Consider the following 23,451-nt stretch of genomic DNA (forward strand, 5'->3'; position numbering starts at 1 on the left):
TTCTGCAGATGTGTTTCAAGGTAGACCGTAGCTGCCATTTTCCGTAGCTGCGATTTTAGCAGATTGATTTGTAGGTTTTCTTTTGCTGACTCACAGACTCAAAATAATGGAATCAGTGGGATGAGCCTTATTTTCCTCAATGATTTTCTTTTCTTCTCTCCCCTGCTTCAAGGATGGACACAAAGACTGGATATTCTCTATTGCATGGATCAGCGATACCATGGCAGTTTCTGGTAAAGTTATCATATTCTAAGATGATTTTCTATGTTGTAAGATCTTTTGAAACTTTCTGGCTAAGGGAGTCTCATCACACAATTGATAAAAACTACAGAATGCTTGATTAGGAAGAGCTTAGAGGCCTAAATAAAGTAGTAGGATATAATCTGTACATTTTCCTTAGAGTCATTTTTGAGTAGGATTATCAGTGGTAGAGTCAATAAAGAATATATAAGAGTAGGATCCAGAAGACTTGAGCGAGTGATTAGTGAATCACCAAGTACTTATTAAATATCTATTGTGTGCCAAGTACCATGGGATACAAAATACAGTGGGTGAAACATTCCAGCTTATAAGGTGCTTACATTCTAATGGCTACAAGGACCTTGTCATTATATACTGAAAAAGTATAAAGGCAATAAGTACAAATAAATACAAACTAGGTAAATATAAGGTAATTTGAGAGGGAGGCACTAGCAGCTGAGGGGATCAAGGAAGGCTTCATGCGGAAGATGGTGCTTGACTGCATTTGAAGAGCAGCCTTCTCTGAAGTGAAGATGAGGAGGGAGTGCATTCCTGGCAAATTGGGGAGTCAGTGCAAAGACAAGATATGAGAAGTGGAGCACTGCCTGGGAGGAACAAGGGAAAGGTCAGCTTGGCTGGAGCTGAGGCTGAGGGGTTGGCAAAGAGGAAGGAAAAGGGTACAATGAGACTGGAAAGAAGATTCTCTTTGGATCAGTTCTTTACTCTTTTCCTTGGTTGTATGACAAAATTTTTTCTTTCAGGAAGCTGCAGGATTTTTTTTTTAAGTGGATTTAAATATAGGAGAGAATCTAGGGCTATGCGATTTTCAGGCTCTGGCATTTGAAAGAAGTTGTACTTATAGAGAAAATGTTTTAGTCAAGTATTTATTTTAATATTGCCAGCAGCAAACTCAAAAAAGGAAAGCAAAGGATCCCCAGAACTTCATCTTTCTGTTCACAATCCTACATACATTGTTTTTAGCCAGGAGTAACATTTTCATTTGAGTTTGGCAGTAACCACTGACCTAGTTCTATACCAGATTACTAAGAAGTATAGGCACAAATACAAGAATCCTTGTCTCCCTTTGGGACCCTACCTGAGGCTAAGACCTACCAAGGTCTGAGTTATTGATTTCTCACATTTTTCTTAAATATTATTTGCCTTCCTGTGTCTCTTCCAAACCTAGGTGCTAAGGTGAGAAGAGTAGCACCTAAGGATGTTACTTAAGGTGATTAGGAGGTGAATTTCATTGTCTTATCCCTAAGGAAGGAAAGTGACATGAAGCTTATTTAGGTTGCTACCTGAATACCAATTTTATGTCCTCCTAATCATCCTCAGCTCCTTACTCTCCCTTATCCTACAATCCAACAACTTCCAAGTCTTAATTCTACATCCACAATATCTCTCACATCTGTCCTGTTCTGTCTAATCACTAGCTCACCAGCTTTGTGCAGGCCCTCACCTGGACTCAGTAGTCTCTGCCTCAAGGCTCTGCCCTCTCAAATGTATCTTCCACAAAACTGCTGGAGTGATTTTTCTGAAGCACTGATCTGACCATGCCAATCTTCTACTCAATTAAGTAACTCCCTCTTAACCTTTAGCATCAAGTACAAGCACCTTTATTTGGTATTTAAGACCTTTCGAAATTTAATTCCACCCTACATTTTCAAGCTTTATTATACATTACTACATGAACCTAATCTCTATGACTGTTAGTGCCTTCCCTCTCCAAAATTATCTTGCATATATTTTATATATACCTACATGTGTATGTGCTGTTTCTCTCCTCCAGTAGAATGTAACCCCCTTAGGGCAAGTACTGTTTGGGAATACAAAGACAAAAGGCAGCAAGTAGAATAGAAATATTGCCCCATTTTAAGTACTTGTCAACTGATTGCTTGAAGTGCTTCTGTATGGGGTACGGTGCTAGGCACTAAGAATACAAAGACAAAAATTAAATATTCTTTGACCTCGGGGATTTTCTATCCTCTTGGAGGTTTACTTTTTTTAGGCAGTTGAATAAAAGCATGTTATTTTGAGAAGGTAGAGATCTCTAACTGGGGGAGGTGAAGCTACCTTACATAGGGAAGTGGTCCTTGAGTTAGTCTTTGAATGTATATAGAGTCTAAGAGACAGAGGTAAGGAGCAGGGGACTGTGTTCCATGCATGTGGAACAGACTGTGGTTCAGAGTTTACAGAATACCTAGTAGGCCTCTTAAGGTAGAACATAGAGTTAAGGGAGGAGAATAATATTAAATTCATCTGGAAAGATAGGCTGGAGCCAGGTTATAGAGGGCTTTGAATGAAAAGCTGGGGATACTGCCAAGAGGCAAGAGAAGGCCAGTAAGAACGAGGAGACTAAACAGTCAAGCCCATGCCTTAGACTATTTTGGCAACTCCATTTGGATAGATTTGGGAAGGATTTGAGAACAGAACCAGGATACCAATTAGGAGACTATGAAAGTCTAAACTAAGGCTCAGACTGTGTGAGTGTAGAGAAGGGGTGGGTGTGAAGGGTGTGGTAATGAACTTCTCCATAACGCTTGGCTACTGATGTACATGGGGATGAAGGAAGAGTCAAAGTTAAATCTAAGGTTATGAAAGTAGATGGGTGGAAGGATGATAAATAACTATTAGAGAAATAAGAAAGCTTTGGAGGAGGGTCCAGTTTAGCAAGAAACATAATGAATTCAGTTTGGGTTATGTTGAGTTTAAGATGCCACCATCAAATTAGAAATGTCTAGCAGGCAATTGACTACGCAAGATTAAAATTCAGGAGAGAGGCTAGGGTCGGATGTATAGTTTGGTGCATCGTCTGGGTAGAGCTGATAAGATGAGCAAGATATAGAAAGAAGAGAGCCCAGGCCTGGATCTTTGGGGATACCAAAGTTTAAGAAGTAGATGGAAGATACCTGCAAAGAAGACTGAAAGAGTAGACAAGCAAAAAGAGAACCATTTACTTTTACAAAGCCCTTTAAGCATAGCAAGGAGGATATTGGAAGACATTTCATAGCCATGGAATAAGGCAAAACTGTGGCACTAATCCTGTGCTGATGGTCACAAATGGGTCCGAGTGAGAATGAATAAATGTGTATCCATCTCAGCAACTGGAAAAATAATCTAAACTAAATGGGGACTCAGATGTGGCCCCTTTCTATGAAAAGAATAGACAGTAAAAATGGGGATGGTGTTAACAGTTCCGTAAGAGTCTCGAGTAGGAAAAAGTAAGCCTTACTGACATTGTCCTATGCCACATTCCTGGTTTTGGCTGTGTTAAGTTAAAAATCTCTAAGATAATTTACTCCTTGAAATAAAAGCCTTTTATTTCAAAAGCAATTTCTTAGTGCAGTTTTTTAAATGTAAGATATTTTATTACCCCTAGGTATCAAACAACTCACACTTGTAATGCATTACAATATTGTAGTTTACAAGGAATTGTCTTAACAGTAGCCCTGGTAGGTGACTAGTATTTAAGAATCATCACCTTTATACAGATGAGGACCCTGAGGATCACAGAGGCTGTGACTTGTACCCATGCACATGTCTCAGTCAGGATCGTTATGCTACCTGTAACTAGAATTGAGGCTCTCAAAATGAAAGTGAATCAGAACTTTTCTAGGGCCTCATCATTCGGAGTAACAGTTTCTCACCTCCCGCAGAGGCTGTTTCTTTCATTCTCTGTCCCACACCTGGCCCTTCCCTTCCACATCAGCTCTGTGTTTTGTAGGTATTCCTGTTCCCTCAGAACTGAGGCCTTTAGCATTGATCCTTGCTGTGAATTCATATGACAGAACTGTGTGTGAGGCTCACATGTTATTGGTTTTCTCCTTTGGTGTTCCTGATTTAGACTAGACTAGCTGTTTATAAGAATTAGCACAGAATCAAGGCCTGAGGAAAAAGCAGTCAGGAAATCAGGCTTGTATGACAATGCAAATTAAAACACTGTGGCCCTCAACTAATCCCATTTCAGGACTCTGAATTCTTGGTAGACTCTTACTAGGATATTAGTGAGTGTGAGAAGGGACAAAGGATTTAAAACTGAGAGATATTTTAGAGGCTATTGAATCTGTTACCTCATTTTACAAATGAAGAAACTGGTGGGTCACATAACTAGGAAGTGTCTGAGGTGTGATTTGAACTCATATATTCCTGGCTAGTTCAGATGCACAGCAACCTACCCCTTACATCACAAGATCTCTAAGAGTAGAAACATTTATGTAGGGGATAGGAAGTTGTCCTCATTTCTGCAGAACTGAACTAGTAAAACCCACCGTTTGGTTGAGGGGAAGGTTAGTCAGTGCTTTGTGTTTGTCCAAACTGAGTACTTGCTTCCTCTGCAGGCTCACGGGATGGTTCCATGGGACTTTGGGAGGTGACAGAAGATGTGTTGACCAAAAGCGATGCCAGGCACAATGTATCCCGGGTCCCTATTTATGCTCACATCACACATAGGGCCCTAAAAGACATCCCTAAGGAAAATACTAATCCTGACAACTGCAAGGTCCGGGCTCTGGCCTTCAACAATAAAAACAAAGTAAGTGTGTGTGTGTGTGTGTGTGTGTGTGTGTGTGTGTGTGTGTGTGTGTGTGTGTGCGCGCATGCGCACGCTTGCATGCTGTCTGCAGGGGTCTGAGGAGCATGTCCAGGGACCAGTGTAGACAAACTACAGGAATATACCAGTGCTGCTGGGAAGTTTAAATGACTGAAATCTGTTTTTGCTTTTTATTATTGTTCGACAATTTAGGAAACATTTCCTTTATTCTTCAGCTTTCAATGAACAGGGCTAAAAGCAGGCTTCACCAGCTTTCCAGTGATGAGGACGCATCTACATCTTGGGCTAGAGTCAGTACTAATCAAGTAACTTGGGTCTTTCCGGGTTCCCAGCAGTGCCCGATTGGGTTGCTTCTCCCTAAAGTGAAGAGAAATATTTGCCAGAAATAATAATAAAGTTATAAGTCCAGCCTGGAGAGGTGGGAACAACTGAAATAGTGCACAAATCAGCAAATAAGACTTGTATTGGTACTTCTCTCATTTCCCTGATGCAGTCCCTGCCTTAGGTAGTTTATATTTGGTTGGTGCCTGTTTTCCCAGAGTCCTGTGGACTTACTTATGTACATGCACAAGTACGTGCTTGTTTTGTTGATGATTCATTTACCTGCTCTAGATATAAACTCTCGCTAATGCTATAGTCTATTCTTAGACAAATTTTCACAGTAATATTTTATTATTACTATTGATGAGGGGTGTGATGAGACACCCCCACAAAGACCAGGGGCAGGCTGCCTGGAAGGAATTCACGGGCTCAAGCATTGTTGAGGTCAAGATAAAGATTTATTACGCTTTTCAGCAGGCAGGAGTTCTTAGAGAACCTGCAATCTTAAAGGGGGACAGGTAAAATTTATATAGGATATTCTATAGGAAACATGTGCCAAACAAAACACAAATAGGTGTTTTGGGGTGAGATTAGGGAGTGGTTAAGGAGTGATCAGTTCTTAAAGGAACATTCACTTTTGGTATCTACTGCACAGATATTTTATTCATCAGTTCATCAGGAAATAGCCCAAGGAGGGCTACCTGGAGGCGTAGTTTTAGGCCTGAAACATCACTAAGTCACCCAGCAGTCAAGGCTGGCTCAGAAATACCAGGTTGCTCTCGTCAGTGTCTTGTTAGACAAGATAAATGTAAAGGAGTATGCGTATGTCTAAGTCTAGGATGCATATGATTGGTCAGTGAGTAGCAAATGTTGTTATGACCCAGTGCACAGCCAGTTCAGCTAGTTCAGTCTAATAAGTTCTTTGGGTGCAGCTGGCTGCTGTATCAGGAAGGGAGATAACGGTTGTTGCTGGGGCAGACTGTGTCCTTGGGCTGGGGAGAAACTGCCTGGGGTAGTGTTTTGAGGCTAGGGAGAAATGTGATTTTTAAAGAGAAATGTGGTTTTAGAATTGGGGTCCAAGCGCATTTACCCAAGCTCCCCATCACTGTGACCCTAAGAGCCATCAGTCTCCTTATTCTGTTTCCTTGTCTGATGACTTACACTCCAAAGCTGACTTAGATCTTCCAAGTCAGAAGCGTGAAATAAAGTAGCAGTAGCATGGGACAAAGCTAGAAGAATCATAAGAAGAACAAAGGTCTTCAAAAGTGGGGACCAAGCAGTTAGTAGTAATAATTATTATTATGACATATTTCTGTAGCACTTAAAAGTTTACAAAATGTTTTTACCCTATCAAATCTTAAAGAGAGATGCTATTATATACAATATATAATAAGTATATGCTGTATATAATATATTATATATATAATATCATCAAATATATCGTTATTATTATCCTTATTTTCTAAATGAGAAGACTGAGACTCAGAGGTAAATGTGTTTTACCCATAGTCACAGACCTGTGATTCAAATCCATTTTTCTTGACTTCGCCAAGCCCAACTCTCTTTCTCTTAGGCCATATTACCTCTCCATGGTGAAGCAAAAACCTTAATAAGGGGTAGAGGGACCAGAATGGGAAATCATGGCTGCCTAGTTCTAGGCACCACTCACCCAGTTCTGCCTTTAATGCTTATGGGACATGAGTTGTTGTCAAGGTATCTTTAACCTGCTTCTCATTTTTTCTTCCAGGAGCTTGGAGCAGTGTCCCTTGATGGCTACTTTCATCTCTGGAAAGCAGAACATACACTGTCCAAGGTGTGATCACAATACTTCCTTTGGGACTTTGTATGAAACTCAGCTAACCTTGTAGCCATGGTGCTTCATGACTTTTTCCTAGTCTCCTAATCAATTTGGAGATATTCAGCTATAGAAAATCTCTAGGTACCTTTTTGCCTACAACTGAGCTTGAGGAAATTGTAGAAACCACTTGAATTTAACTTTTGGATCATTCGAATCCAAGTGTATCCTTCTTTTTGAGAATCCTAGATGTTAAATGGCCCAATTAGAAGATAATTTTTAATGTTACAAAAAATTTCACTGCTATCTTCTTTTAAATAGTAGCCTTCCTAATCTATTTAAGTGTTTATAAATAATTAACTACTTGATTAAGGCACTGAAGGCAAATAAAGTGTTAGCCAATGGCAAGTGAATATCAATTATAAATAAAGATAAAATGTCTTTGAAATAATAATGTAAATCAATGGGAAGATGGATTCATTTTACATGCAACTTTTCTAGAATGAATTAAATTCACTTATATTTGAAATAGTATCTTCCTCTTAATTCCATAATCAGACATTCTTTGCTGCTTGCAACTTCTGTGTTGTAATTACTTCTCAGGCGGAAGCAGCACTTCAGAAAGTCCTTTTTCTCTTAGCAAGTTTACAAGATTTTGTTCTTCAGGATGGTAGCACAGTGCTTCACTTAGACAGGTACTCCATAAAAATTTATGTGAATGAATGAATGAATCTGGCAAGATTCCAGTGAGTTTCTTATTGAAGGGTAAAAGGGGATAGAATGGGTTACTCTCCTGTCCTCCCATACATACACTGCCCTTTTGATTTGCCTTCTGTAGTCTAGTCTGTCCTAGAAGTTCTGCTGAATGTAATGACTTGGTTAAAGGCAATGAGATTGCTGTATTTATCCTATAATGAGGAGAAAGGTCGTTCTGAGTAGGAAAACAGGTTCCTCTAAACTTTGATTTAAGGCTTGTCTTCTTTCCTGCCTTATTCTCACCAATATCCAGCTATTTTCATTTCTTAAAGATGATCACATGCTTTTTCTTCTGGAACTCTGAGGACTGGTTCTCTAGAGACACAGAAGAAAGAGTTTTTATGGGTTTATTTCATTGATGGTTTATATTTTTACCTGCTGATCATCTTGCCCTTTGAAGTTGTTGGGATCAGGGGTTGTCTGCCATTTCTTTGGGTCATATGTTCATCATCTTTCTGTTGGTTTTCAGCTCCTGTCCATCAAGCTGCCATACTGTCGTGAGAATGTGTGTCTGGCCTATGGCCATGAGTGGTCTGTGTACGCAGTGGGCTCCCAAGCTCATGTTTCCTTCTTGGACCCACGACAACCGTCACACAATGTCAAATCAGTCTGCTCCAGAGAACGAGGCAGTGGTGAGAACCCCGGTGTGGGCATGCTTGCTTTGCCCACAACATACACATGTATATGAGCTTTCACACTCCTTATTGCCCTCTACCTTATTTGGCCAGCATAGCCATGAGGCCAAGAGACATCTGGGCAAAAATATTGCAGATATGTTTTGAGTTTTCAGGGTGATGAAATACAAGTATACTATTCTTTGTGAGTAAACTAGGCGGGTTTATGGTGTGACAGTGAAACACAGCCACACTTCAACAAGAAAAGAACTATTTCTAAACATCATGTTATATCCAAAGCCATACTCAGAGCCGTGTTGTAAACTAGCAAACAGTAAGTGTGTTGTTTCAGTATTAGCCCTCTGAGACCAATAGGGTTCAGGGGTAGGGAACCTGCAACATTGAGGCCACATGTGGCCCCGTAGATCCTCCAATGCAGCCCTTTGACTGAATCCAAACTTCACAGAACAGATCTCCTTAATAAAAGGATTTGTTCTGTAAAACTTGAACTCAGTCAAAAGGCCACACCCAAGGACCTAAAAAGCTTCATGTGGCCTCATGGCCACAGGTTCCCGACTCCTGGGTTAAATATTGTTGTCATTCTTAACTGAGATACTGGCCTTTTTTTTTTTTATTGGACCTGTGATTTCATTGGTGTAGGAAATGCCTACTGAGGAAATGCTTTCTACCAATACAAATCCATACCTACCCTCCAGTTTATGGTCTTGCTTAAGACCATAACTATAACTGTTTAATTGCTTTGGGTACAGAGAGGTTGATCTCTTACTCAGGGTCATCAGCCAGTATGTGTGTAAGAGGTGGACTTGAACTTGGGTCTTCTTAACTCTGAAGCCAACTCTCTTTCTTTTGTGCCACATTGCTTCTCATTGACACTGGATTAGCAGGACAAATTCAGTTTCTAATTCTGTTATATTCAGAGCCCCAAGTGATAGGAACATCTGTTCTTCCTCTACCTGGGACTCTTGCTTGGAGAATATCCTCAGTTTCAGTGAAGAATAAACAAGTCCTCTCCTCCCCACTCCCTGCCATTTCTATCTTTATCTTTCTGTCCCACTCTTGTTCTCACTCTTTCCCCCTTCCTAATGTATTTTAGAAACCATAATAATGACAACATAGTACTACCATGCATTTATATGTATTTTACAGCTATCAAAGCATTTTCACAAATGTTATCTCATTTGAACTTTATAATAACCTTGTATGAGACAAGTTGTTTCATATGTGAGTGGTTTTATAGATGGGAAAGCTAAGGTTCAGAGGACCTCACTAGCACTATAGCATAGTGCTAATGGCTGGCTGCTGAAAATGGATACCAGGTGTTGAAATAGCTTGCAAATGTGGCTACCAAACTCTTCTCAGTGATTCAAAGAACAAAGAAAAGGGAGGTGGGGGTGGGAGGATGCCAAGGGAATGGAGATAGCCAAGTAAACATTGTCCTGATATTCAAAACCTGAAAGAAGATGGATACTTCAAATCAGAAGCCAATGAATTTGATATAAATTTAGGGAAAATTCTAGAACAAGGTACTAAAAGGACAGGATTTTTGAACTTTTAGGGAATAGGTAATAAACCTGTATGAGTTCATTAGGAACTAGGGATGCTATACTAACCCATTTCCTCTTTTGACAGGGTTACTATACTAGTTGATCAGGGGAATGCAGTGGACAGAGTAGATCTAGATTTCAGCAAGGTGTTTAACCCAGTCTCTCATGATATCCTTGTGGACAAGATGGAGAGATGTGGACTAGGTGATAGTTCAGTTAGGTTGGTTCAGAATGAGTTTACTGAGTGGTGTACATACATACAATTCAGTAGACTGATGTCATGCTGAATGGTGGTTCCTTATTGGAGTACCCTACTCCAGGGATCTGCCCTTGTCCCTATTCCTCATCACTGACTTGGATGATGGCGAAAGTGGCATATATTTTCTAAACAAATTCAAATGACATGAAGTTGATAGAAATAGTTAAATAAATTGAATTAAATTTAGATAGAAAGAGATTGGGATTGTATAGTGAAGATATTGAGATGAAACTAAGTAGGAATGAATGTAAAGTCCTGAATTTGTATTTTAAAAAAATTAAAAACCCTACAAGTACAGGATGAAAGAGATGGCACAGGATATTCATATGAAAGACACCTGGGCATTTTAGTGAATTGTAAACTCAATACGAAGCAGCACTGTAAAGTGGCAGCAGAAGAGGTTAATGTAATCTTAGATTAAATTGATAAAAGGTAGTGCATCCAGAGCCAAGGAGATGATGGTCCCTTTGTACTCTGACCTAGTCAGACCACACCTGGAGTGTTCTGTATGGTTCTGGGTACCACATTTGGAAGGGACATTGACAAGCTGGAGGACGACCAGAATGGTAAAGGCACTTGAAACTCTGCCACATGAGAATGAGATGAAGAAACTGGGGAAGAGAAGGGAAGGCCTGGGAGAGACAGTAATAGCTCCTTTCAAGTTCTTGGGAGGTCTGTTTTATAAAAAAGAGAGAACTAGGAACAGTGGTAAGAAGTTAGTGGAGTCAGATTTGGGCTCTATGCACGGAAAAACATCCTAAGAATTAGAGCTGTCCAGACCTGGAAGGAGTGACTTGGAGGGTAATTGACCTTTTGGTTATTGCAGGTCTAAAAGCAGGATCGATATGACCAATTTTCAGCAATGTTAAAGTCAGGATTGATCATTTGGGAAAAGGTTGGAATGGAATAAAGCCTCCTAACTCCAGTCTGTGATTCTTATGGTCTATGTACTGACTTAATGATGCCATGGGATGTAGGGTGTGAGAGTATGGTTCTTCTCCATAATATGGGTAGTTAAAGCTTAGGGTTGTATTACAAAACCATGACACCAAAGGCTGTACAGCAAAGGTGATTGTGGGGGAAAAAATCCTAACTTATGGTAGAGACCTTCGGATATATTCTTCCATATTCAGAGAACTTAACTATGGGAAACCTAACATCAGGATAATTATTGTCTCTCCAAAAAAGTATTCATCTACCGGTTGGGAGGTGGTAGTGCCCCAGGAAGTAGTCCTTACCCATTTTCATACTGAAAATGGAATACATGGTGAAATTTCTAAGGCTGCCAAGGACACTTGACCCTTTCAGATAGTGAAAATGGTGAATATACTAAGAAAACAGTAGGAAGATCTCTCAAAGTTCTGTGAGTAGGCAGAAAAGTATCAGGTGAACTTCAGTGTGTGCAAGTGTCAAGTAATACACTTATATAAGGAAGACCCCATAGTATTGTAGAAAGAGCAATATCTCTAAAGGCAAAATTTGAGTTCAGTTCCCATCTTTGACTATTACTACTTGTGTGACCTTGGGGCCTCAGTTTCCTTCTCTCTAAAATGAAGGGATTAGACTCGATGGCCTTTCGGGTCTTTTTCAACTCCAGAGCTATGATATGTGTGACCTAAGAGGAAAATAATGTAAACTGTGTGTGTTAGCACAGTACCTGACTGACATTCTCAGGCTCTGACTTCACCTTTGTGATTTACGGCCTTAGGAACATAGCCCTTCCTTATTTCCATTCCCCTTCCTTATAGTAAATGAGCATGACAGTACATCTTCAGGCCAGGTTTCTTAAATACAAACAGGAAACTTTTACTACAGGTAGATAAATAATTACAGGCTCAGAGCATAGGTCTGAAATTTGAGTACAAGAAATAGTCAGCCTTAGAAACAGTACTTTCTGTTTTCCCTCAGTGTGATGAATACCTTGGCTACAGATGCTGTTAAATTCCGAGTTGAAAGTAATTTCATTCACTTCTGTAGACATTTATTAAATACCCACTGTGCAAGACCCTGAGAATTCAAAGATTAAAAATAGCCCCTATTCTCAAGGAGCTTATGGTCTAATAAATGTATTAGATATATTTAAAGATATTTACAGTATGTGGTAGAATGTGATAAGGGCAAAGGCAAGATCTAGACATAGTTCTATGAGTTAATTTAAAGAAAGATCACCTCCACCAGAAGAAAGTATCAGGCTAAAGCTCTATGGAAGGGTTGGCATTCAAGGCGTTGAAGCTGGATCTTGAAATATTTCAGTATACTATATCAATTGTATAGTAATCAGGATATAGAATGTATAGCCAGTTATAAAGGAGATAGGAAACAGCAAGGCAAGATATAAAATAACTAGTAGCCCAGTTTGGCAAAAAAAAAAAAAAATGGATTGCAAGGAGAGTAGGTCAAAATTAGGTTGGGAAAGATTTTCAGTGCGAGGCTCAGATTACTTTTGAGAAAGTAAATGCATAGACCTATGTAGTAGAAAGATTAGTTGGGCAGCTATGTGAGGAAAGGCGTAGAGAAGGGAGACCACCAGAAGCAGGGAAGCCAGCTAAGAGGCTGTTACAATAGTCCATAGCTGAAGACCCTAATGATGGGGATAAGAATGAAGATGAAAAAAGGGGAGATGGTTGTTGGAAATATTATGGAGATAAAGTGAATAAGATTTGGAAAGTAAAGGAGAAGGGAGAATAAAAGATGAATCTAATGTTTTAATCTTGTGTAACTAGAAAAATAGTGATACCCTCTACCCAAATAGAAAGAATGGGGAGAAGGGCAGGTTTTAAGGGAAAGAGGCTAAATTCAGTTTTGGACCTGTTGATTTGAGGTATTGGTAGGATTAAGTAGAAATCTTCCCTAGGTAATTGGAAATCCAATAGTGGTGCTCCCAGGAGATTAAAGTACTCATTTGGATAAATCTATGACATGACATTTCCCCGGGGGAATAAGTATATTTGTAGAAAGAAATCTGAAGACAGTGACTTGAGAGCAGCCAACACTTAGAAGTCAAGAGGAGGAAGACCAACTAATACCAGAAACAGAAAGAATGGTTGGACAGCTGGCAGCAGAACCAGGAGCAATCAGTGCTACCGAAGACCAGAGAGAGTGGATGAGAAAAGATGCAGGGGAGGCTGATCCACAATGTCCAGTGCTGAAATAGGCCTTAGAAAAGGTCACTGGAACTGGAAATAAATGAAGCCTGGGGAACTTGGCAAGGTTAATATCAAGAAAGTGGTTAGTTTGGGAGGCCAGATTGTAAGGATTTGGAAAGTGACTAGGAGGTAAGGTGTAAGCCTCAATACTATAATACTATAGGCAACTCTTTTTACAAGTTTACTTGAGGGGAGGAGAAATGTGGGATCATAGTTTGACAGAGTATTTGGATTGAGAAGGTTTTCTGTTTTTTAATATGGAGAATCCCAGAGCTTATTTGTAGGCTGAGGAGAAGGGATCAGGAGAAAGACTGGTGGGATGTAAGGGAGCAAGGAGGGGGAAGGACTTTGGGGAGGTGTTCATAGGTCAAAAGAACAAGATTCAAGTGGAAATTTGAGCAAGGCCGGGATTGAGATTGAGGGCACGAATTTCACAAGGAGCTGGCTCACTTCATCCTCTGTGACCATACCAAAGGGAAAGAAGACAGAGAAGGTGCTCAGGTATGAAGAAGGGAAGAAGGGAGCTCAGGATCAGTCATCATCACTTAGATTTAAGGGCACGGAGTGGAGAACATTTGCAGTGGCTGTAGTGAGAACCAGGAGAGTTGATGTTAGATGAATAAAATAACCCTACAGCAGAGCTGAGAGAGTGTATATATTGGATAGAAGGTCCTATCAGGATTCAGAAAGCCCTGGGTTGAACTCCTGCCTTAAACATCTGCTCCTGTGTTACTTTAGACAGGCCACTGAACTTCTCTGAACCTCAATTTACTTCTTTTAAAAATTAAAAATCTTAACAATTAGTTAATATTACCTACCCTGAAGTATTATTGTGAGGATCAAATGAGATAATATATATGAATTGTTTTATAAACTTTTAAGCACTGTATAAATGTATCATTTTTTTGTCTATTTTTAGAAATGAGTTTTAGTGGACCTAGTCAACAAAGAGGATTCTTAATTTCTTCAGTTAGTGGCTCAGGAAAAGGTGGAAAGGGTAAGCTAGGATTGGGTATTAATAGGCCAGGAATAGACCAAGAACACTGGGGCAAGTAATTCTAGAGTAAAGGGCCATGCTTTGTGGAGATAACTGACTACAGGGTCAGGTCTAAAGAAGGAAAAAATAAAGTCAGAAGGGGTTTGGACAGATGCCATGAAGAAGACAGAGGACAGATTCAGGAATGAGCCAGTGGGAGAGGTAGAAATATAAGAGATAACGATCAGAGAAGGAACTTTAATAAGAGTTCAGGGTCTTGAAGTGGAGGACTGCCCCCATGGGTGGCTGGGATGGCATATAGCAAGAGATCATGGAGAAGCCAGGCAGATACTCATCAGCACAAATTCATGATCATCACCAAGCCACCAAGGAGAATAACAAGAGTTAGAGTGGAGGGGAAGACTTTTAGTAGTGTGGTGAAGTAATTAAAGGAAGTTGAAAGGTTTTCTGGAGTTTGATAAATCAGTGATAGCAACAAGAATTTTTTTGGTATTGTTGAATCATTTTCAGTTGTATCCAACTCTCCATGACCCCATTTGGGATTTTCTTGGCAAAGATACTGGAATGGTTTGCCATTTCCTTCTCTAGTTCATTTTACAGATGAGGAAACTGAGGCAATCAGGGTTAAGTGACTTGCCCAATGGTCATATAGCTAGTGTATGTCTGAGGCCAGATTTGAACTCAGCAAAATGAGTCTTTCTGACTCCAGGCCCTGCACTTTATTCACTGCACCGCCTAGATGCCCAACGAGAAGTTTGGATGGCAGTGAAGAGATTGATAGTATCTTCAAAGGAAAGCCAGGCTTCCATGAGTGTTAGGAGCTAGTCTGTGAAGTGAAAAGTTCAAAGAGGAAGGGGAAGTTTATTCATAGAATGGAGCGCATGGATAGAGGAGAATGTAAGCCTGTGAGGTGAAACTAAGGATGACAGTACAGGGAGAGAAATCTGCATTTTTTCATTGCCATTAAAGTCTTCTCTCTGAAGCAGAAAGGTTCATACAAATGCCTTGTAATAGCTCTGGTTGAATCCAGTTTCCCTGACTCCGCCAGATCTCACCCTGACCGAAGTTGAACTCACTTATTTCTGGCTGTGTGAAAGGCTGTTGTTTAGCCTTTTTGTAGTCTTTATCTGATCAAAAACGTTTTATCTTTCCCTGTCCTCTATCACAGCTTCTCTCCGCCCAACCCCCACCTTTACAATCAACTCCTCTTTTTAATTTTGGTTTTCTCAATCTTAAATCTTAGCTTTTGTAGGCAAGCAGGATTCTTTGTTTCTTCACAAACCAGGTATTTAGTATAAGTACAGATTTGCATAATTATGCAAATGATCGGGCAGACTACAAAAGAATAGATAGATGATTTTCAAAGTCTTCTCTAACAACTTAAGATTTTTTGAAACATTATAACATGTAGTGAATGGTAGTTCTGAGATACAATCCAGGAAGAGAATCCATAGTTGTTGATGTCTCAGAAGACTTCAGTCGTATGTGTTGATACAACCAAAAAGGTCTGCCATAGGGTATTAATACTCAGAAAAGAATTTGGAAACAAAGCCACAGCAACTTACTCTTGTGTCAAACTTCTCCGTGTAACACAATGGCTCACATACTGAGCATGCAAAGGGCTTTCTCCAAACCATCTTACGTGAGGTATATCAGAGCTGAGAGAGGTTGTGACTTGCCCAGGAACTCATAGCTAATTAGCGTTGAGTCAGAATTTGAACTTAAGTTGTCTTCTGACTTTAAGCCTAGCATTCTTTCTGTTATAGTATTTTATCTTTACCTTGTACATACAAACTTCGACTACTGTGGACTTTTCCAGTTATCATTCAGACATCGTAGGACTGTAACAAGTCCCCAAGAGGTTTTTTTTAAATAATCCAGAGGGGTGGAGCAGCTGCCATTGAAGGACAGGCTATAAAAATACTTCATCCTGGAAAGATGAAGACTGTGAACCATCATCCAAACCTAAGAGGAGCTGATACTCTTGGAAGACAGAATTCAAAAAGATCTCAGTAAACTGAAACAACTAGCCAGAGCTAACAAAGTGAAAGTTAACAAGAAGAAATACAATAGCTTGCTTGCGCTTAAGTTTTTAAAAGTCGGCAGCACAAGCTGAATCCTGTGAAAAGACCTTTAGTCAACCACAGACTCGCTATGAGCAAGCAATACACAAGGATTTTAAAACTGAATAAAAGTTTAGTGTCTGTTTCAGGGAGGTAACAGTTCTATCCCATTCAGGAGTGGTCAGACTGTAGCTGGAATATCATTTATCTCTGTGTGCCATATTTCAATGGTGACATTGACAAATTGAAGTACAGACAGGTTGAGAAAGGGCATGGCCAAAATGCCATATGAGAAACGAGGGGAAATGTTTAGCCTGGAACTGAGTAGATTTAAAGTGGAGAGAGAAGAAAAGCCACTGCTTTAAAATGTTTGAAGGGCTGCCATGGGAAAGGGGGAACTTCTTATTCTGTTCAGCCCAGAGGGAAGGGCCCTAGAAATCGGCGTTTTCTAAGGGCCTCCCATGTGCCAGGCGGTGTGCATTTTACAGCTATTTGTTTGATCCTTACAACAAGCCTGGCAGATAGGTTCTGTTGTTATACCTTACAGTTAAGGAGACTGAGTCAAATGGAGATTAAGTAACGTGCCCAGTGCCACCCAACTAGTGTCTGAGGCTAGACTTGAATTCCAGAAGATGAGCCTTCCTGACTCCTGGCCCGGTACTGTATCCGCTGTATTACTCAGCTGCCCACCGGAGGTTAGTCAGGAGACATTTCAAGGAAGCTGACTTAAGCTCTATGTTAAAAAGAGTCCCATAATAAGAGTTGTCCAGAAGTGTATAAACCGCCCCGTAATGAGGTGTTAGTGTGTGTAAAGCACTTTGCAAACTTTAAAGCGCTGTATGAATCGTTACTGTCATTTTGTTGTGTCACCTTTTATGTCACATAAATTCCCTTTCACTTGAACAAATATTGAAGGAGAAGCTGGATAATTACCTTGTTAATAGAGGAGATTTTTTTCCAATTTGTTCCATTTTTTATAGCTTTTACTAGCTGCTGGAAAATACATTGGACTGAAGTCTTCTACCTTGTGACTTCTACTTACTGGTCCTACTTCTTCCCTCTGGAACAAAACCGAATAAGCCTCTTTCATCGAGATAGTCATTTAGATATTGAGAACAGCTGTCCTCTCCCCTTTAAGTCCTTTCTTCAGACTAAAGAGCCCCATTTTCTGAACTGTTCATTTGACATAATTTCAAGATTTCTTACCCCAACTGAAATCTCACTGCTAGCAGCATTTTTGTTAATATAGTAACTTTCTGAAACTCCTAACATGCTCTTCAAAACTCCATCTCCCTCCCTCATACCCGTTATTTAAAGCAAATGGCCTCTAATTTACTATCATTTAGGCCATCTCTCAAATTTAGCTCTGTCTTCTTCATCTTAAAATTTTTCTGTGTTAACTCATCTTTCCCTTCTGTGTCTAAGAGAACTGTTTCTAAGGCTAATCCTTTCCTGTGCTCACATCCTCGTTGTTTCTGAGACTACTCTATTGTCTAAATGCGCTCTACTGCCTTCCTTCCCTCTAGTTTATCCTAAATAAATTAAATTAAAATGAATTTCCCTCTAGCTACTGTCCTGTCTTTCCTTCTGGTCATCAGTCTCTAGTCAGTAGTCTATCAATCAGTAGTCTAATCCAGGGGTGGGGAACATGTGGCCTGAATCTATAAACATAGATTAGATTATGTTTACCTCTTCTCCATTACCCCTTCACTCTTTGATCCTATCTAGTCTAACTTCTATGCTTTTGACTCCATATAACCTAGCTTCAAAAGCTGCTGGTGACCTCAGTATCAATCCAACAACCTTTTCTTATTACACATTCTCCTTTCCAACTGCCTTCTTTTCTTCATGCCCCCTAAATGTGATTTCATCTGTACCCATGACTTTAGCTATTGCCCCCTCAGTGGATAACTCCCTGGATAAATAGACCTCATCACTGAACCATCTTCCAAGTTTGTCTCACATTTTCAAAGTACATTTCTACCTCATATCCATCTGGCATCTGAAATTTAGTCTATTTAAAATCCAAACTTGTTATTTTTTCCACAAAATCATCTCATTTTCCTTATTTCCCTTTCTGTCAGTGGTACCACCCTTCTCTGTTACCCAGGCTGAAAACCTAAGAGTTCTCTTTGACTTGTCCCATCTCTTTGCTTTTTTCCACCCTCTTCATCACTTCCATTTATTCTTTTCTATTCATATCTGTTATTGACTTCATTGTTGAACACCCATTCAGGAACTTCCTAACTAGTTTTCCTCTTTCTACTCCCCCCACTTTGTAGTATCTTATATAAGCACCAGATCAAAGCACTTCTCAAATTATGTCACTCTCTTGCACAAGAACCTAGTGTCTGTAAATTAAAGTCCTGACTCCCTAACTTGATCTTTAAAGATTTCCACAAAATTATCCCAAGTTTTTTCTAGCCTTATCTCTCCTCTATGCTTACATTGATTGTAGTCAGACTGGATTATCCCTTTCCCCAAACACCTTTTTAGTTTCTCCAGTATTGTGCTTTGGGTTGTGCCATTTCATCTAGCTGACATGACATTATTTCCTATCTCTAGTTGCCAAAATTCTACCTTCAGGATGCAGTTCAAATGTTATATCCTTCTAGAAGCGTTCATGGATTGAGCAACTCATCTTGAAGGATTCTTCCCATTCTAAGCTATAGCACTTTGTTGGCATAATTAACAGCACTTATGACATATCACCTTTTATTTTAGTCATTTATGTTCATCAATTTTCTCCCCTGTGGTCATAACAATAGACTTAACTCTGCTGTACAAAGATCAGCCTAGCTTTGTACAGAGAAGCTTACCACCAGTGAGCTGACCTGCTACGTGATAAATTCTTTGCCATGGCAATTCATGAAACTAGGTTGTAAATTTCAGGAACCATGACTTTTTCTGTGTCTGTCTATTCCTCCCAGCACTAATTTTTAGGATAACATCTCGTACCTGGTTGCCATTCATCATATAGTTGTTGAGTGAATAAATATAAGAAGTATGACAGCGATATCATTCTAGGGTTTTGTTTTTTTAAACAAATATGAAAGAACTTTTTATCCAAGTGAGTGTTGTCCTTCCTTGTTGATTCCTGGGGAGGCCACAAACTCAGTGTTATTGCCCTTGCTCCAAACCTTTCTGGGACCTTTCTGAGAATTTACTTTGGAGTCATCCTTTGAATAGCCTCAGTGGCAAGAAATCTTCATCCTCTGAAAATATGTTCAGTTTTTAGTTAATGCCGTGAGTTACTTAGAGCCGTTTTCTATATATAAAGTAGGGAACTGAGCTAGAGAATACCGGTTTTTATCATAAAAAAGGCATAATTGTCATATCTGATTTTGTTGCCTGGCTTGTAAGTAGACCCCTTAAAGCAATTCCCAAAGAGGAGTTCCTAAGTGAGAGCATCACGGGAATAGATGTATAAATGATGACTTGCCTTCCAGGAGCACTGCTTTGAAGGGTACTCATTTGAATAATGTATAAGCTCTGTTTTTAGAAATCATTCTCATTAGTTTATATTCACAACTCCCTAGAAGCATGATGAGAGTAGTTTTGTGGCAACTAAACATCACAGTTTTATACGGTGAACAGAGTATGTGGAGGATTCATAAACCTGAAAGGCCGTTCAGGCTGGAGCCAAACACAGGTCAGCCTGTGAATTACTAAGGAAAGTCAAAGATGTGACTGGAACTTTTAATGTGAGACTTTTTAAGAGTCTCTGTCACCACATTCCGACACAGAGCCCCTTGATTTCTTGCTAGGACCATCATCAGTGGCCAGGTGGCCCTTTGGGCTGACTCAGGGGTACATTCCGATGATCTTAGAAGGCCACAGTATAAGGTTCACATTTGCTACAGCAGACAGGAGAAAACCATCACGGGTTTTCCATGCCTTGTTTGAAGATGATTGCGGGTCTCTCTTTGATCACTTTCCTCTCCCCTGGCCCCAGGCATCCGCTCGGTGAGCTTCTACGAGCACATCATCACTGTGGGCACAGGGCAGGGCTCCCTGTTGTTTTACGACATCCGGGCCCAGAGGTTTCTGGAAGAGAAGCACTTATCCTGCTATGGGTCCAAGCCCAAGCTCGCAGGGGAAAACCTGAAGCTGACCACTGGTAAAGGCTGGCTGGTGAGTGTGCCTCCATTGAGAGGCAGGCACTGGGGGAGGCCTGGGCAGCAGCAGGAAAATAGCTCCCTTGCTGTGATGAACGTTTTTGCTTATGCAACTGGTTCACATGGGAGCAAAAAGCCTAGGTGGGCTGGGCCCCGTCATCTTATCCTCTGATTTACCTTTACATATTTGTGGTCAAGTTAGGGGTAGAGATTACTGCCTCCATCTTACAGGTGTGTGAAATTAAATGCTTTACCCAGGGGCAGCCATTCGCTGGTGGATCTGAGGAAACAAATGTTATGAGCATTGCTATAAAGCAATGATAAGACGGCCCCATCATTGGAATTTTTTTACCCATTTCCTAACCAAAGTTAGGAATGGGATTTACATTCCTGTTCATTCTTCTGAGGCCAAGGTTCCTGGCCTCAGTTCTGAATGCAATATGATACGTCGCCTGTGACTGTACTTCCTTACCAAGGCATCGGAGCTAACAGACACTTCTTTGTCTCCTTTTCCCAACAGAATCATGATGAAACTTGGAGGAATTATTTTTCAGACATTGACTTCTTCCCCAATGCTGTTTACACCCACTGCTACGACTCGTCTGGAACGAAGCTCTTTGTGGCAGGAGGTCCCCTCCCTTCAGGGCTCCATGGGAACTATGCCGGGCTCTGGAGCTAATGAATAACTCTTCTGAAATGCAGAGATTTACACTAACTTCCATCTTCAGTTTCCTTGTTTCTTCTTTTCATTTTTCAGTTGTGTGATGCCCTTGTCTTATTGGAACACCAGAATTTGCTTTGGACTTGGGCCTTTGACACAGGCTCCGTACGCTGGTCTAAAGTGGCTTTTTCTTTTCTCCCCTCTTTGGCAATCAGAATTGTGCTTTAATCCTTTTTTTTTGGCTTTTTATTTGTTTCTTATCCAAAGGATTTTTTGTTAATCCCATATTGTATTTCCTTTTTAAGTGACACACACTTTCCCCTATTTGGCTTCTGCTTTAGGCTGACACAGTCATACTCATCCCTACTTTGCTGTTGTGAGGTAGGATTCCTTTATACTTATGTGGTTGCTGTCAGACTTTCTGTGAAAGTTTGGGGGCTGTGTGTGTGTGGGTGTGTGTGTGGGTGTGGGTGTGGGTGTGCGCGCACAGGTACTATGTGTGTCATTGAAATTACATGGAGTGAGGATTACTTGTAATTAAAATATTTATAAAAGAAACTACTTTATCCACAGAGTCCAGCTTTGGGACTGGTTTTATCTTATTTTTTAAAGTACAAGTCTAATGACACTGTATACAAAAACAGAAAAAAAAAAAACCCATCACCCAGAAAAACCATTGAGAAAGATTGCAGGTATCCCCTGGAGCCCTATGTCAGGGTCTCCTTCCTGGGGTTCCCCTATCTCCTAGGGCTTCCAGGGTCTTCGAGGGGGTAAATGCTCCCTTTCCTTTCCCTTCCCTATGGCTCCCTAAGGAGAAGGCTTCTTCCCATGTGTCACTTCCCCTTCCCCTGGCCTGCTGTTGCGTCTCTAGAATGTCAAGGCCTCTGATGGAGCTTTTAGAAAAGGGTTAGAAGTTCAAGTACTGGATTATGCCAGATTTCCCTACCTCCCATTAGCTCTCCTCCTTCTTCCCCCTCTAAAAAAAAACAAAAAAGAACAGGTCCAGATTGGAGGCCTGCAGCCAGCCAGAGGAACCTGGGGTCTCCTTTGGCTTTGGGGAAAGTCTTTGTTCCTTTTTCCTTCCCTCTTCTGATCACCCTGATGGGTTTGGTTTGGTTTGGTTTTCCCTTTTGAAGCAAGTTCAGTCTGGGGATGGGGCTGAGTATCTGTGTGTAGTGTGTGCCTCGTGTGTAAAATAGTAGTCTCTTGGTGTGGTGGGGGAGGGGGTTGGCCCCCAAGTCCCCGGGCTGAGGTCCAACTCACCTGAGTGCTCCTCGTGCTTGCCTGGGTCAGAGGGGCTGGCCAGCAGTGTGGTGCATGTAGCGGCATTGATGTCATTAGTAAATGGGAATAGTCTTCCTATTCCCTTCCCCCACCTTCACAATTTGTATGTTTGGGCTCCAAGTTTTTTTGAATGTAGCAGTGACAAACTTGCCATATATCCTGTTGTTCCCTGCTCTTACACTCATCATGTTGCAAACAACGGCTGTTCCCCTGATTTGATGATTCCCTCTTTTCCTTTGAGCACTTACTCCAATTAGCCGCCAGAAACCTTTCCTGGGAATAAGCTGTCATCTCCCTTTCTCCCTGAATCATCCGAGTTGATGAGGGGAGGCTGCAGAGATGCTCTGTGCCCAGGGAGCTTGGAAGGTGAAGTTATTTGCTTAAAAGTCTACACTGACTTCATGACATGACAGAAACACCACTGGTTATGGAAATTTCCCTTTCTAACCTAGAGAAATAGGTGCTATCAACAGGGAATTAAGCAAAATGCTAGATGCTACAAATCTTTAACTGTCTTAATTTGTTTTTTTTCTCCTAGTATTAAACTACAGGCTGTAGATTACTTAGTTCTCAAAGAACTTCTATCACTTTAAAGGAAAAAAAAATACTTGTAACAAAAAAAAAAAAAAGAAAAAAAGATCAAGTACGGTATTTTGTCCTGTTGCCTGACCCTCTTCTGCAATGGGGAATGCATTTGATTGTTTGGGGATTCTCTGTTTTTAAAAATGTAGCACTTGACTTTTGCCAAGAAAAAAAAATAAATATTATTCCAGTGCAACATGGTGTGAGAGAGTGTGTGTGAAACCAAGGTACAGGGTGGAAGGTGGGAGGGCCTGGAGTAGATGTGAAAGGACATGATGGTGACACACTTGACCTCCCAATACTGGCCAGGCCAAAGGCATGGATCCTATCCCTGTTTAAGTCATTTAGCTTTACATACAGAAATATCTGAACTCATAGCACTCTACACAATCTAATGACCCAGAGCCCAATTTATCATATATGCTCTGTGGAAAGAAGTTTTATTTAATAGATTAGGAAACTTGAGCCAGGAACATAACATTCCCAGGGGGGAAGAAA

General features: G+C 40.5%; 1 protein-coding gene across 4 annotated transcripts in view; it reads left to right on the forward strand.

Moving 5' to 3' along the window:
- Positions 1-23,149, forward strand: part of DCAF12 (DDB1 and CUL4 associated factor 12) — a 113,727-nt gene extending 90,578 nt beyond the window's left edge. For 3 of the 4 annotated variants that reach the window (XM_072596976.1, XM_072596974.1, XM_072596977.1), the window contains exons 4-9: positions 173-233; positions 4,581-4,774; positions 6,861-6,926; positions 8,134-8,296; positions 20,264-20,442; positions 20,947-21,645. In XM_072596976.1, coding sequence (XP_072453077.1) covers positions 173-233; positions 4,581-4,774; positions 6,861-6,926; positions 8,134-8,296; positions 20,264-20,442; positions 20,947-21,105 — 822 coding nt within the window. In that variant the 3' untranslated portion in view covers positions 21,106-21,645. Of the gene's footprint in view, positions 1-172; positions 234-4,580; positions 4,775-6,860; positions 6,927-8,133; positions 8,297-20,263; positions 20,443-20,946 lie in introns of all 4 variants that reach the window. The other variant, XM_072596975.1, reaches the window with a different exon arrangement.
- The last annotated feature ends 302 nt before the right edge of the window (positions 23,150-23,451 follow it).

This window comes from Notamacropus eugenii, chromosome 3, assembly GCF_028372415.1.
Source record: "Notamacropus eugenii isolate mMacEug1 chromosome 3, mMacEug1.pri_v2, whole genome shotgun sequence".
In the NCBI taxonomy this organism is placed as follows: domain Eukaryota; kingdom Metazoa; phylum Chordata; class Mammalia; order Diprotodontia; family Macropodidae; genus Notamacropus; species Notamacropus eugenii.